Source organism: Phocoena sinus, chromosome 16, assembly GCF_008692025.1.
Source record: "Phocoena sinus isolate mPhoSin1 chromosome 16, mPhoSin1.pri, whole genome shotgun sequence".
NCBI classification, from domain to species: domain Eukaryota; kingdom Metazoa; phylum Chordata; class Mammalia; order Artiodactyla; family Phocoenidae; genus Phocoena; species Phocoena sinus.
In genome coordinates this window covers 69,217,463-69,232,151 of record NC_045778.1, presented here as the reverse complement: position 1 = coordinate 69,232,151, position 14,689 = coordinate 69,217,463, and the positions used below count along the sequence as shown (strand labels likewise).

The 14,689-nt window shown below is 54.7% G+C and overlaps 1 protein-coding gene across 11 annotated transcripts in view; it reads left to right on the top strand.

Annotated features, from left to right (window-relative positions):
- AFAP1L2 (actin filament associated protein 1 like 2) overlaps window positions 1-14,689 on the top strand; it is a 98,528-nt gene that overhangs the window by 66,024 nt on the left and 17,815 nt on the right. For 10 of the 11 annotated variants that reach the window (XM_032608251.1, XM_032608258.1, XM_032608257.1 and 7 more), the window contains exons 3-5: window positions 971-1,045; window positions 2,402-2,496; window positions 9,575-9,665. In XM_032608251.1, coding sequence (XP_032464142.1) covers window positions 971-1,045; window positions 2,402-2,496; window positions 9,575-9,665 — 261 coding nt within the window. Of the gene's footprint in view, window positions 1-970; window positions 1,046-2,401; window positions 2,497-9,574; window positions 9,666-12,314; window positions 12,399-14,689 lie in introns of all 11 variants that reach the window. The other variant, XM_032608261.1, reaches the window with a different exon arrangement.

Here is a 14,689-nt window from a genome sequence, read left to right as displayed (position 1 = left end):
GCCGTATCCTCCTCCTGTTCCTCTGGGTTCTCAGGGCTCTGTTGACGCAGGCCTGCTGGCTGGAGTCTAGGCGGTCTGTGGTGTGGAACTGGCTGGCGCTGAACTGCCTCCTTCGCCAGGGGTTTGAATTGGGCTCCTTGGCTCTGTAGCACCATCTCCAGCCACTGGAATTTATCAGCCGCAAGTTTCTAGGAAATGCAAATTAAGAGGCACAAAGAAATGCAGGAGGATTTCTAGGAGGAGAAACACTCAGATCAGTCTCCTCTGCAGGCTTCTGAAGAAAGGGTCCAGGCCTTTCTCTGCCTAGACATGCACGGGGAAGGTGACAGCCTGTACAGAAATGTTTTTAAAGGAGGGGAAGGGCTGTGCACTGCAGGTAGAGCAGGTAGCTGCTGGTCCTGCAGGTCCAAATCCCAGCACACTCCCCACTCCAAACCCAGAGCTCAGGCCCCCACAGTGGCACCCCACCTAGAGGCCTGGGAGCTAAACTTCCAGGTCCTGAATATGACCTATCTTATATAGACCTCACTCTGATTAGCCCATGAATGTAATTCAGACTAGGGTGAGAATGACTGATAGGAAATGTTTTACAATTTAAACAAAATGCTAGGAAACCCAGAGAAATCTCTGCTTGGTGGAATATGAGGCAGATCTTTAAGGTATGGGTGCTTTTCCACTTAAGCCTTTTATTCCCAAAGCTATCCTTCTGTACCCTCCCCTTCCCTTCCCTCCCCTCCCCTCCCCCCAGGCTAGAAAACTAACAGTCAGCAATTTGGTATTTCTTTTTTGGAAATCTGTCAGCTCTTTCTACAATGGACTCTTTCAATCAACTCAAAATGTTGTATGCTTTTACTGGAATCCAGGCTGATGACAATGTCTCTGAGGGGTGGAGGGGACATCCTTTCTCTCTAGAGTCCCTTTCCCTTCATGAAATCACATGAAGCCTGTGTCTTCCGTCCTACTTCTGCAGGTTCTGATGAGGAGTACATTTATATGAACAAAGTGACGGTCCACAAGCAACAGGATGCCGAGTCCCAAGACAAAGGTACGGGTCTACCGCTGATGGAGTGGCCAGCTCCCAGGAAGGGGGCCAGTATAAGCCTTGGTCCCGTCCCACCCCTCCTTCCTCCCAGCCAGGACCACAGACAGGCCTGGTGGGGTTATTTTTGGAAGTCGCATTTTGGTTGATGCTATTTGGGGTTGATGTATTTTGGGATGTCTCATCAGGCCACCTCCTTGCCTCTTAAAGGTCTCGTGTCCCCTGCGTGGATAAGGATTCAGTCCCTAAAATCTCTCAGCGTTTGCCAGCATCGTCCCAGGAGTAGGAAGTTATAATTCAGATGCTCTAAGAAAGCAGCTGTATAGGTGCTGATCCCACAGCCCCAGCTTTATGACTTTTGACAGAAGTCTGGATTTTATGAGTGTGTGTGTGTTGGGGGGGAGTGATGGCGAGGAGTCGGTGATGTCAGCAGCTGCCTTAATATTCGATCGAAGGTTTTGTTCAAAGGTGATGGCTTGGCAGAACATCTTACCTTCCACTGGAAGGACAGGTGGTGTCTTCCATGGCGTCTTAATCTTCTCTGTTCTGCTCTCTGCTTTTGTCCGAAAACCCTCAGGAGTGGGTCCAGCAGGACCCCAGGGAGGCCCAGAGGTTTGCAGAGCTGCCTAGCTGCAGATGAGTGGGGAGTAGAAGCCCCCGTCTCGCAGCTCTCAAGCCTGTGACTCAAAGGCAGAGGCTTAGCAAGCATCCCAAAACATTCAGTCCTGTTAAAGACTTGGCTCCAGGACATCAGCCAGCAAAGCCCCAGGGTCAGATCTGCCTGAACCTGTCTGTCCCCAGCTGGCTTGGCCACCGGCTGAAACGGTCAGGCTCAGAAGAGCCTTTGGTGCCTTTTCCTTAAAAGTGCACAGAGGGTTGGTGGCCAAGGTCCCCAGTGTGGCTTTCACCTCCTGCCCCACCACCAAACGTGGGCTCAGCAGAAGTCCCCCGCACTAAAGCAGCCCCCGGGCCCTAGGTTGTTTGCCTTCCGGGGAAACCATGGGGTGGACAGAGGTAATCACAGGGTCGGTGCTGAGAGCAGCTCAATATAGTGACCACGGGCAGCTCCTGCACTCACTGAAGCTCTGTGGCCAGGGCATTTTGGACATGGGGCCGGTGGAGGAGAGGGTGCGGAACCTACCAGAAACCTCAAACCAATTCCTCCTGAGGAAACTGCCCATGGCCGATCTACCCTATTCTTGGAGGAAAAACAACACTGGCTCCAGGCACCGCCTGCCTGGGTAATTAACACCTGCCCAAATAGAACTCGGGGCTCATGTGACCAGACATTCCTGGCTACTGAGACTCCACTGCAAGCCTGGGTGCCCCTCATCGAAGCCCTCTTCTGCTTGCTTCCCACAGCGCCCGAGGAGCAGAGCCCACTGACTAACGGCGAGCCCAGCCAGCACTCCTCGGCCCCTCAGAAGAGTCTTCCAGACCTCCCGCCACCCAAGATCGTAAGTGTGGGTCCGGGATCCCTCATTTCCCTGACTTGGGTCCCGTGAAGGTCCAATGCTTCTCGCAGGTGTCAGTCTACCCAGCGTCTGGCATTTTCGGAGCACCTGTTGTCTGTGGGGTCCGGGGCACCGGGAGGGACGGAGACAAGTAAGCGTGCTAGCAGGTGACATCATTTGCTCAGCGCAAAGAGGAACGGCAGTGCGAGATGAGGGTCCCTGTGTGTCCGAGGCTACGCCAGGCTCTTCACCAGCACCCCGTGAGCGGGGCCTAGAACAGACATGGGCACCAGCTCAGGCCACAGTGACCTTTCAGAAATGTAAACCACATCACATCACTTCCTGCTTGAAACCCACCAAGAGCTCTCACTGGACTTGGGGCAGAACATCCCCATTCCTTCACATGGCCCCAGGGCCTACACGGTCTGGCCCAGCTGCACCTCCAGCCTCATTGCATCTGCTCTTCACCAGCCTCCTTTCTGTTCCTGGGTTGTTCCCTGTGGTCAGTCCTGCCTCAGGGACTCTGCAGTCCCCGGGCCCTGGCCCCTCAAAGGCTGCCCCCTCCTCCTGTCTCAGACATTGTTAGACAGACTTTCCCTGACTTACCCATGTGAGGCATCCCATCTCGGTGCCTGCCCCCATTACTGCCTGCCACACCACCCAGTTACCCCTCCATGTTTATTATTTGCCTCCCAGAGTAGATATAAGCTCCCTGGAACAGGGACTCTGTCTCGTTTACTGCTTCAGGTCCTGTGTCTGCGCACAGTAGACCACACGCATGTTTGTGGATGGATGGATTTATGGACTCCTACAGACTTGGGTTCAGATTCCAGCTCTGCCAGGTACTAGCTCCTTGACCTTGAGCAGTTTATTTAAGGTCTCTGGCCCTCTGTTTCCTGGTGTTTAAATGAAAGGAACGTAAACATCTCTCACCTAAGCTCCTCTTATTCAGGGGGCGTGGCAGACCACATTAGTATTCAGTGAGGTGAGTGGTAGTATTTACATCTTATGGGTGAAGAACCGAGAATCAGTGGGTTTATAACATCCCAGTGTCACACAGCCTTGAAGTGGCAGAACTTGAACCCAAGTTCTTTCCACGCTAGGATCTGGCTGGGAAGGATTTCTGGGACCGTGGGACTGCATGGTCACTGAGCTCCCACCAAGCCATCCATCACCGGATCCGTAGGCTCAGGTCACCACTGAGGGGGTCCCGTCCCCAGACTGGCCCCTTCAATCATGCCTTCCTGGGGGCAGTACGGTTCTTCCCACTGCTCTCACAGCTGGTAGGGCAGGCCTGGAATGTCTGGGCAGCATCCCACTGCAGGAGCCCCTGGAGCTGGGTGACAGCTTGGCAGGGACCCTTCATCTCAGGCTGACTGAGACTTGGTGGACTGAGCATCAGTCCCTGGGTACCCCAATATGCTGATGCCGTGAGTGACTGCCATGCTCTGAGCCGCTGCCCACTCCGTGCACACAAACATGGTCCTCCCACCACCTGCCAAAAATCAGAGGCTCAGGGAGTTAAAACAACTGGCCAAGATCCCACCACTGGGAGGTAGCAGGCCCTGGATTTGTATGCAGTTTCTTGGTTTCTGGGCCACTCTGCGGCCTCCCGGACTTCAGCTCGGCTTCTTAGCCAAGTAAAGGTACAAGTCGTGTCCCTTTCTGCTGCAGGCTCCCCTCACTTCTGGCGCCGGGACTTGGGGAGGTGGCATGGCCTCTCAGCTCCCATCCAGTTGCTGCTGGTTTTAAGCAGACGGGAGGTGTTGTGGTTTTCGGGTTACGCCCCAAGCACCCCTTGCCGGATGGGGGGAAGGAGAGGTGGCTGCTCTGAGCCAGGGCTGCAACTGTCCTAGCCTGAGTTCACGTGTGATTCTGACCGGGGTGCCTTTGGCCTCTGTGCAGTGGGGTGCCACTACCCACCCCACGTGGGGCAGCTAGCTGCTTAGGGGTCCACACCAGACGGGAGGGGCATTCACCTGGTGGAGCCTCTTAGCGGTGACTGGCTCTGGAAGCCCGTGTTTGACGAACGTGGTGGTGGACTGGGAACCCAGGGTCTGGGGCCGGGTCGTGGTCACAGAGTCCGGCAGCCCCGGGACTCTGGCTGGCTTTTAGTGCTCCCTTGCTAGCCTTCTGTGACCCTGGCACATTGGCCCCAAGGGCTCGGGGGTGTGAGACGCAGGGCCTCTGATCAAGGCCAGGACTGTGGTCGTCCCCTGGAGCGGACTCCCGGCATCAGCTGTGTCTGTGGGCCATCGGGGCCAGGAGAGGCTCGAGAGGAAGCTATTGCTGCACTGGAAAGACACCACGACCCGAGACGTGTGGCCTTTCAGATGCGTGGTGACGGTTCCCGTGGACATACTCCCGGCCGTGGGGCAACTTCCAGCAGAGCGAGCGGCCTTGGCAGTCTCCGCTCCTTGTGGAATTTCTCTGCTGAGAAGGACCTTTCCTAGGTCCCTCCTAGGTCTGTCCCAGTCGCCCACCTCCACCCCAGGGCCTTCTGGATGTGGAGTGAGGAAGGGGGGGTGCAGAATCCGGGGTCCTCCCTGCCTGCCCACACACGCCTGCTCCCCTCCAGCCTCCTCTCTGGTCAAGTCTGGCTGAAGACAGTCCAAGGCCCCCAGAGGAGCGGTGTCAGGGTGGAGCGGGGAACAGCTGTGTCTTCTGGCTCTCACAGGGAGGAGGAGAACCAGAACAGCAAGTAGTTTGGGAGGGAGGGAGCGTGGCAGCCTGAGCCTGGCTGGCCCTGTGACCTCTCTTCCTCGGCCAGAGAAAGCCGTGTCCCTTCCCACCCTGACCCAGGAGCTTCAGGGCACCACGGTGGCTTGTCCTCTTGCATGCCCGGCCCCGGGCTCTCTGGTGGCTGTAGCACAAGCTGGGTGTCTGCCTGGGGTCCTCAGTGCCCTGGGCTGGGCCGGGAGCTTGGCCTCTGTCCCAGGCTCAGCCCGTCCAACACTGGAGGGGGCAGCCAGGGGTCTGGAGCAAATCTCATGGGTGTGGCCAGTGACTCAGCAGCCGTGGCACTTCCAGGCCACGGTCCGCACAGCCAGGTGCGGCGGTTGCTTTCCGAGAGACAGACGTCTGCTGGCACCGTTGTGCTCCTGGCCTGGGCAGCCATCTCCGCCCACCTCCCCTCTGAGGCCTGACCACGCGTCGGGGCTGGACTTCTGCAGGCTGCTCTGTGGGGGCAGGGAAGGCCGTCACCATGGTTGGTCTGGGGAGCTCGGGCTGGATCCGCTAGCCCCCACCCCGGAAGCTTCCACAGTGCATTCTGGGGCAGGTTGCTCAGAACTGCAGGGATGCCCCAGGTCACCTGGGCCACCCCGCATCTTCAGCTCTGTGTCTCATCTAAATCAGCACTGGCCAGGTACAGCCCCCTGACCAAATCCTGCACCACCTGCTTTTGTAAATAACATTTTGCTGGAATTCAGCCAAGCTCATTCATTTGTGTATTATTTATGGGTGCTTTTGCACTACAGTAGCAGGGTAAAAGAGCTGAGATCAGAGCCGCTGAATGGCCTGCAAATCCCTAAGTATTGACTGTTTGGCTCTGTACAGGTAAAGTTTGCCAGTCTCTGGCAAGTCACGCTGAGCAGGGTGGCTTTCTTCCCTGTCCCTTCCTGTGAACCCTCAGTTATTTCAGGTTCCGAAGTCACACATCTTCTGCTCCTTCGTTGAATGTGTACCATCCTCATCGTCATGATGATAAAGTAACTTTCCTTTATTCTGAATTCCGGGAGTTTAGGATCTCCTGCTCCCCTGACCTCTGATAATAGGCCATCGTGCCTGTGTGATTATGTGACTCTCTTCTGAATTGTTGGAATCGTTTTGTCCTTTAACGTGACCCAGGCCCGTATCTTTTGCCCTGGCCGCCTTGAGGACAGGGGCTGTCCTGTTCTTTAAGGCAGTTGAGCTTGCTGTAAGCCAGGTCATGCCCAAATACTTCCTCTGTATCCTCCCAGAGTACCCCTGTTCTTCCCCCACCAAACATGCATACAGGCACCTTTTCTCCCTTTGATTGATATTTTTATATCTTATTTTGAAGGTCAGTGAGCACTAATATTTATTATTTAATAGTGCTGAGCACAGTTTAATCCTTACAGTGACCCCATGTGACGGGTACTTCTACTCTCCCCATTTTATAGCAAAGGAACTGAGGCCCAGAGAGGTCAAGTCAGTTGTCCAGAGTCACACAGCTCGATGTGCCCGTGTCAGGATTCGAACCCAGCCCCGAAGGTCAGATTCCTGCCCCACTGCCCTATCTGCCTCTCTGTATAGATCCATTTACAGATGATTTCACAGTGAGAGGCTTGGGAGACTCTCAAGAAACACCCCCTGGTGCTCAACTCCTAGATGGGAGGGCAGGCCCCCTGTGGGGATAATGACCCAGCAGGAGTTCCCACAGGAGGGTTCAATCCCCTTCTGTCCTGTTCTAATCATGGGAATCCAGACCAGAGCCAGACCTTGGGTGCTCAGAGCTTCCCTCCGGATGGGATCCCCACGCCCTCACCAAGACAAGGGTTCCCACACCCCGTGATGGGGAGTGGGGCTTCTTGGAGGCTGCAGCTGGAGGCCCAGCCCACTCAGGAAGCCTGAGCCCCAGGACCCAAAAGCAGAGACCTTGTCGGGGCCCAGGTAAGGAGACATTTTCCCCTCAGACCCCAGGAAGCAGGCTCTCAGAGGCAGCCCTTTCTCTGGCTGACCGAGGGGCCAGGAATGGCCGAGAGGAGCAGAAACGTCTCTCCAGGCCAGGGGCAGCAAAGGCGAAGGATCATCCACTAGCAGCTACCAGATGTGTCCACCATGTGCGAGGCCCTCGCCCCGGCGAGGAGCCCGGACGGAGGTACCGCTCACAGCCGTCGCCCTTCCGCAGCCGGCCCGGAGCGCAGCTGGGCTGCTTAGGAAATGAGCAGATTATTCTGTTCCTTCCTGCACGCTGTGTGTCGCACCTGCTGGGGCTGCAGGCTGCTCAGAGCCTGCCTCTGGGACTTGGGTCAGCTCTCTCGGCGTCGGGCCAGATGGAGTTCGAAGGACGTGGTATGGGAGCCAGGTGGTGGCCTGGCCTCTGCTGACCCTCTTCATGTGGACCTGTCTCAGCTTGCCAGACAGCAATCCAGTAGCCTGGCTCCTGCAGGGCGCCTGGGTTGTGGAGGCCCCCAGACAACGATGACAACAGCCTCCTGGTACTGGATGCGCGCCAGGCCCTGTGGAAGCACCATCACGTTTTGTCTCCTTGAATCCTCAACGATTCCAGTACTATTCCTGTTTTATGAAGAGGGAAAGTGAGACCGAGAGAGGCTGTCACACACCCATGGTTAAATCCATGGGCTCCTAAAGGCTGGATTCAAACCTAGTTCCATTCACTCCAGAGATCATAGAAATAGCTCTAGTCGCCAAAGCCACAGAAGACTTGGCACTGGGGGGGGCCTGGTTTGTGCAGCAGCTGCAGGAGCAATACTCTGCCCCCGGGGGAAGCTGGGAACCGACGCCCTTGTGGTCCCTGCTGAGTACTGTCCCACGGGGACGTGAGCCCATGCTGCCTGTTCTCCCACCATCGCCTGGGCCAGGACTAGGGAAGCTCTGTCTGTCATAGGTCCCCCAAAGAGCTCATTTTCCAAGGCAAAGGTTTCTAGATTTCCCCACCTCCTGCCCCTCTTCCTGGTGGGGCGAGGAATCCCCAACAGCCCAGGGGTCCGTCCGAGGTCAGGGCCCTGTGTCTCCTACGATCTCCCTGCACCCCCTTTACCTTAAGAGCCTCCTCTCTCTTCACTTGGCACCCCCCGAAGGTCCAGGCCTTGCCCCTCATGGGGAACACCCAGCGCAAGGACTTCTCAAAACCAGGACTGGGAATGCACTTCAGCTTTTGCCATTTCTGTTCTCATCACGAATATTCCCTTGGCCCTCTTCAGGGACTTCGTGATTCAGAAAGACATCAGAGACTTGTGTGGATGGACACTTACGTGTTCATGACCTATATATAGTGATATTCATGCCACCATCCACCTCTCTTTCTCCCCTGCTACTGCTTATGAGATCACCTTCATAGTCTAGTGCCCATCTTACAGATGGAGTAATGGAGGAGAGAACGATTTTCATGCTCTGTTCTTCTCCACAGTTGCATATGTTTTTGTTGTTTTTTTGCGGTACGCGGGCCTCTCACTGCCGTGGCCTCTCCCGTCGCGGAGCACAGGCTCCGGACGCACGGGCCCAGCGGCCACGGCTCACGGGCCCAGCCGCTCCGCGGCACGTGGGATCCTCCCGGACCGGGGCACGAACCCGCGTCCCCTGCATCGGCAGGCGGACGCTCGACCACTGCGCCACCAGGGAAGCCCTGCTTCTGTTTTTTATTCTACTCAAATTATGCTCATTCACCCTCATGCCATGTAAGAAATGCTGGGAGGTCCTGTCCTCTGAGCATCCTTCCTTGGTCCTAAATGTTCATCACACCCTCCACGCTCCCATGGAGCTCTGACCTTGTCTATTAAAGCACTTGATAAGGAGCTGTGAGCACCTAGTTAAGGCTTTCTGAGGACTGACTCCTGACCATCTGGATGTGTCCCTCAGCTAGTCCGTGGGAGCCATCCAGTATCTGCTGAGCGAATGATTGAACTTGTTATGGGAGAAGTTTGGGAGTTAGAAGCCAGGTCCTCTTCCTCTGTGTACCCCTGATCAGCCCTTGTCTTTGTAGAAAACGTATTCTATGCAGAAGCCATCATAGCTACCATGACAGCCTGACTCCATCTGGCCTTTCAAGTGTGTTATGTCATGTCACGATGTGTACAATGATATTGTGTGTGTGGTGGGCATCGGAGCCTCATTTTGCAGGGGGCGGGGGGAATGCTGAGGCTTGGTGAGGTCAAGCAATGCGCCCACAGCCCTCCAGCTGGATGCAAACCAAACGCTGTGGATGGGGTGGCTGATGGGAGTCACGATAATCCCCGTTCTCCCTCTCGACTTGCTTGACGTCCAAGCTGGGCATTTTTTTCTTCTGCTTCCCTCTCCTTCCACCCAAAGGGTTAATTCCAAGTTGTTCCCAGTGTATCGTATCTGAAAATGTTTGTTTTATTTGTTCATACCACAGATTCCAGAACGGAAACAGCTCTCCACCCCAAAGATCGAGTCTCCAGAGGGTTACTATGAAGAGGCTGAACCATATGACACATCCCTCAATGGTACATCCTGGGGACGGGGCTTGGAGGGGGTCCAATCACTTCCTGCACGGATGCCAGTGCCAACTCCCCTGGTTGGGACCGGCACACTTACCCTGGCTAGAAACACAGGGCAGCCTGGGCGGCTCTAACTAGAGAGCATGGCCCGAATTGAGAACTGGCCACAGAGCATTTGGCCTCTGGTCTGCTGGGGAGCTGAGACCTACAGCAGACCCAACCCACCTGCAAGGAGGGGCTTGGGGTGGTCCACAAGGAGCTGGTTTACTGTGTCTGATGCTTTCTGTGGTCCTGCCTGGATGTTGCTGGATTCAGCACAGAAATGTGACAAAGAAGAGGTGTGTTGGCCGAGAGGCACAAGGCCCCGTAAGCAATGGAAATGTGGTCAGGCTGAGCCAGAGCCCAGTTCCCAGGTTCTTTCGCTGGACTAATAGTCACTGGGTCCCACCGTGTACCCAGCATGCTTCTAGGAATCAGGAGCTCAGCAGCATGCAGGATTCAGTGGGGTTCAGTGGTCACGGCACTTAGATTGTGAGAGGGAAGACAGACAGCAAATAAACATAGGATGTGTCAGGTCAGGATGGAAAGCTGCAGGGGCTGGGTTGGGGCAGGAGAAGGATTTTATTTTAGATTAGGGAGGGCCTCTCTGATAGCGTGACCTTGAGCAGATTCCCAAATGAAGTGGGGAACTGGGTGGGGCTGATACCTGCAGGAAGAACTTTCTAAACAGAGAGCACAGTACGTGCAAAGGCCCTGAGGCAGGAGAGCCCTTGGCATGTTTGGAGGCCATTGTGGCAGGAGCAGGTGGGGTTGGGGGAGAGAGATGGGAGATGGGGACACAGAAATCAGCTGTTGGCCTTGGTAAAGACTTCGGCTTTTCTCTGAATAGACTTTTCTCCAGCCTTTGGAGGGGAGGGTTGTTTGTGGCTGACCTAACTTAGGTAGATGGCCTTTGCTATGGGGGCAGGGCTCACGCTGGAGTCATCTGTCCTCGGCCAGTGGTTCTCAGCCTGATGAGGTTGGATCAGAAATAGAAATGCTCTCGTTGTGGGGATTCTATAACACAGAAAGGCCTTGAAGGTTCTGGAAGAAAGAGATGGTTGTGACCCCATTCTCCCAGGTAGCTGGACTCTGGTCCCCTCACTCTCCCTTTCTTACCTCCTTCTCTTTCCTTCCTTTGTAAGTGAAAGGTCTTTGAAAGCGTAAAGCAACTTGCAGATGTCAGTGGTAAGGATCCCTGGTGGTGGGAATGAACTTGGCCGAAGGGGGGGACCTTGTTGGTGTCACAAAGAACTGGCCCTGGGATGAGATGGGACCAGTCACATGGAGCCACATGGGATTCTTGTCCTCTTTCTTCACACTTTACCTACTGTCTGCGGTCCCGGGAACTGTGTGGGAGGTGAGGGCTTCTTTGGCCCGAAGGAATTTTATTCTAAGAGGCTGGCTTTGTGGACAGACATCACTTAGCTTGTGAGGTGTTGCCAAGTCACCGGCTGGACTGTGATTTCAGACTGGAGCTGAGAGCGCGGTGGGGCTGTCTGGGTGCGTCTGGAAGGTGGGAGCACCTCCATGTGTCTGAAGCCCATCTCTCTCGGGTGTGGCCTGTGCCAGCCGGGGCCTGCCTCCCAGACGCTCCCGGGGGCCTGCTGGTGGGGCAGACACTTCATCTCGACACAAACAAGCAGTCAGAAGGATCCCGGTGTTTGTCTCTCGACTGGGAGTTCATATTGGTTTTATCCAGAACCAGGGGGTCATCACAAGGTCAGCAAGGAGGGTGGGGAGAAGCCCAGGTGCCTTTTGTCCCCTGCCAGCTCGAGGATGGAGGATGACTTGTGGGGAGCTGGTCATACTTACCACGAAGAGGGGGCCTCCCCTGCATCATAAGCCGGCCTGCTGTCCCCCACACCTGTTTGACCAGTGGGACGCACAGGTCACAACAGCAGAAATGACCATCGGACTCCCACCCCTTGCTCTACTTCTTTGGCCAACAGCGATTTTGCTGACTTCCTGAAAAAGACCAGTTGCTTGGCCTCTTGGCCTGCTTTATCAGCAGTCCACTCACTGCTTCCCTGGGTCAGGTCCTCTCTCTGGACAAGTTTAGTAAGTGCCCTGCCAGGGGCCTGTGCAGGAGCTATTAGGTAGAGCACCTGCATTGCTGGTGTCTCCTGCTAGAGACAGTAGACATCAGTAACGGCAGCTGCTGTAACAAACAACCCCTCTTGCAGCTTAGAGTAACCCAATGCAAATCTGATTCTCACTCACGGAATAGTTCAGCTGGGCCTTACTGGTCAGCAGGCTCCCGTCCAGCGTGGGCTCGGTCACCTTCTGAGGCCACAGAATCCACCACAAAGAAAGGGTGGAGAACCTCTATGTGCTCCTTAAAGGCACCAGGCAGAGTGACACCCAGTGCTTCTATCCACATTCCATTGGCGGCAGGAAGTCACATCTCTGGATGGGAAGGGGCTGGGAAATGATGTCCTTGGCCAGGCTGGGGTACACCTGACAAGCCCACATCTCTGACGGGAACGCACTAACTTCTGGTGGGAGGGCAGCCGCGTCGCCACATCTCTTTGTGCCTCTGCATCTCGGTCTGCCGCTCTCTTCATCTTCTCTCTCTTCCTCTTGCCTTTGTCTGTTCTTCTGGATCCCACACAGATCATTCTGGCAAATTTCCCCCCAGTGGAGTCCCCAGATGGGTACAGGTGCCTGAAGGAGTCGTTTACGCCACGATCACCTTGGGTACTGCTTGTCCCAGAGCGGGAATGCCGGTGATCCCATCTGCTGCCTGGCCCTCTCTGAGGCGGGGTGCGTGCCCCAAGGGTGGCTGCCGCCCTCTTCCCGTCCTCTTGCATGGGTTCTGCGTGCGCACGCCGTGTGCTGTCCCTCTGCAGACCCCTGCCTGTAGCATCCGAACAGACGGCTAGAGGACGCAGAGCGTGGCATGGCTGTCCCGCCCTCTATTCCCGAGGACACGCCACAGGACACAGTGGGTGCAGTCTCCACCTGGGGACAGCAAACAGGGGTATGGAATTATCTTAGCATCCTGCCTTTCACTCCTGTTCATCCTGCGACCTCTAGAAGCCGAGTACCTGTTTAAGAACACCCTACATTTATGGTTGGGCCGTGATCCCTCTTAGAGATAAATAAAATGGTCAATACATTTGCCCTAGATTTCCTCCAAGCTGTTCCAGGTAGCATCCCCATCGCCCTTGGAGGCAGAGGAGCAGATGTTAGAATTCTCCATGGAACATGTGGGGCAACCCCAGAAGCACAGAACAGCCAGGGGCAGGGTGTGGGGGGAGTTCGGCCAGCTTCTTCACACTAAACTCTGTAGCCTCGCTTATTAATCTTTATCACCGAAAGAGCTATCCCGATGACTACATCATTCTTATTTATTATGCAGCTAATGCAGTGCTGACAAGGGGGACATTTTTTACAGAGTCACCCTGATCCTACCACCAGATCAAACCAACTACTTTGAGTTCTCTCTGAGCCTTTCAGTACTGTTCTCCTTGTATAGATAATTTTAATTGTGCTTTCTCACTTACCATCTCCTCTTAAGGAGATTCTCAAGTTGCAGACTAGGCTTCAGAGCTTTCGCTGATTACGGTTGCATGGTACGCTGGATGAAATCAGACTTTCCTGAGTCTCCTTCTTGAATAAATATCTTAATGCATGTAACCTTCCCCCCTTCCTTCCTTTTTCAAAAACTAGTTTCTTAGGATAAACCCCCAGGACTGGGATTATGGGGTCGAAGGGTATGAATGTTTTTATGGCGCTCGAAACAACAGGCTGACAGGTTGTTTCCTGAGAGGCTGGTGTACATTTATATTGCCACCAGCCATACGAGAGAGTTCAGGGTCCCCTACTGGGTAGCACCACTATTTTCAATCTTTGTTTATTTAATGGGTATAAAATTGTGAACTATGCAACTTTTTTATTAAGCCAGGAAGGGGAGTAGTAGCACACTGCTTTGCAAGAAGACTGATATTAAAATAGTCAAAGTATTATTTTTAAAACTATTAAAGCAAAATAAAACACATTTTCATTGGCATTGTAGCCAGAGTAACTGTGGCCGTGGCCTCGTTCTAATTCAAATGCGGTTCTGTTTTCTTAGTATTGCAGGAACCTAGCTATGCAGGTAGTTTAAGAGGCTTCTGGAGAAGAGAAGATGGGGGACCCGTGGGCTGTCTCTTTTCTGATGGATAATGTGCAGAAGAAAGGTTTCATTCACTGTGACTCAAGGGGACAGACGTGCCTGTAGAAGTCACAGGGAAGTAGGTGGGACTTTCTAACTGTTAGAGCTGCCCAGTAATAGAAGGAATTGTCCAGCAGTCGAGCGGTATGAGCTCCCCGTCCACGGGGGGATTCAAGCAGAGGCTGGGGCAGGGCTATGACAGACAGGATTCCTGTGCTGAGCCAGGGGTTGGACCTGGATCCTGAGGTTCTCCTTTCTCCGTGTCCTGCATTTCGGGGTTTGATTGATTTTTTTCTGCACCTAGTTTTTGTTGGCCTTGAATAGGGCAGTGAGGCCTGGGGAACAGAGAAATTCTTGCAGGGTGGTGGAGGCAGAAACCGAGGCATGCAGAGCGGGCACAGGATCGGGTGCAATTTGGTGCGTTTTGGGATTCTTTTAAACAGAATAAAAACGTGAGGGTGGGGGTTTCCCTGATGGCGCAGTGGTTGGGAGTCCGCCTGCCGATGCTAGGGGACACGGGTTCGTGCCCCGGTCCGGGAAGATCCCACATGCCGCGGAGCGGCTGAGCCCGTGACCCATGGCCGCTGAGCCTGCGTGTCCGGAGCCTGCGCTCCGCAACGGGAGGGGCCACAGCAGGGGGAGGCCCGCGTACCGCAAAAAAAAAAAAAAACAAAAAACGTGAGGGTGGCTCATTGCTAGAAAGGAAGGGTAGCAGGTGGGGATGGGCAGAAGATGCTAAGCTCGTGACGGGAGGTGCTCTGTGGGGAGGGAAAGAGAACGGAGCCTGTGGAAGATGAGCCGATTTCCAGCAGGGCTGCGATTGTGAGGAGAG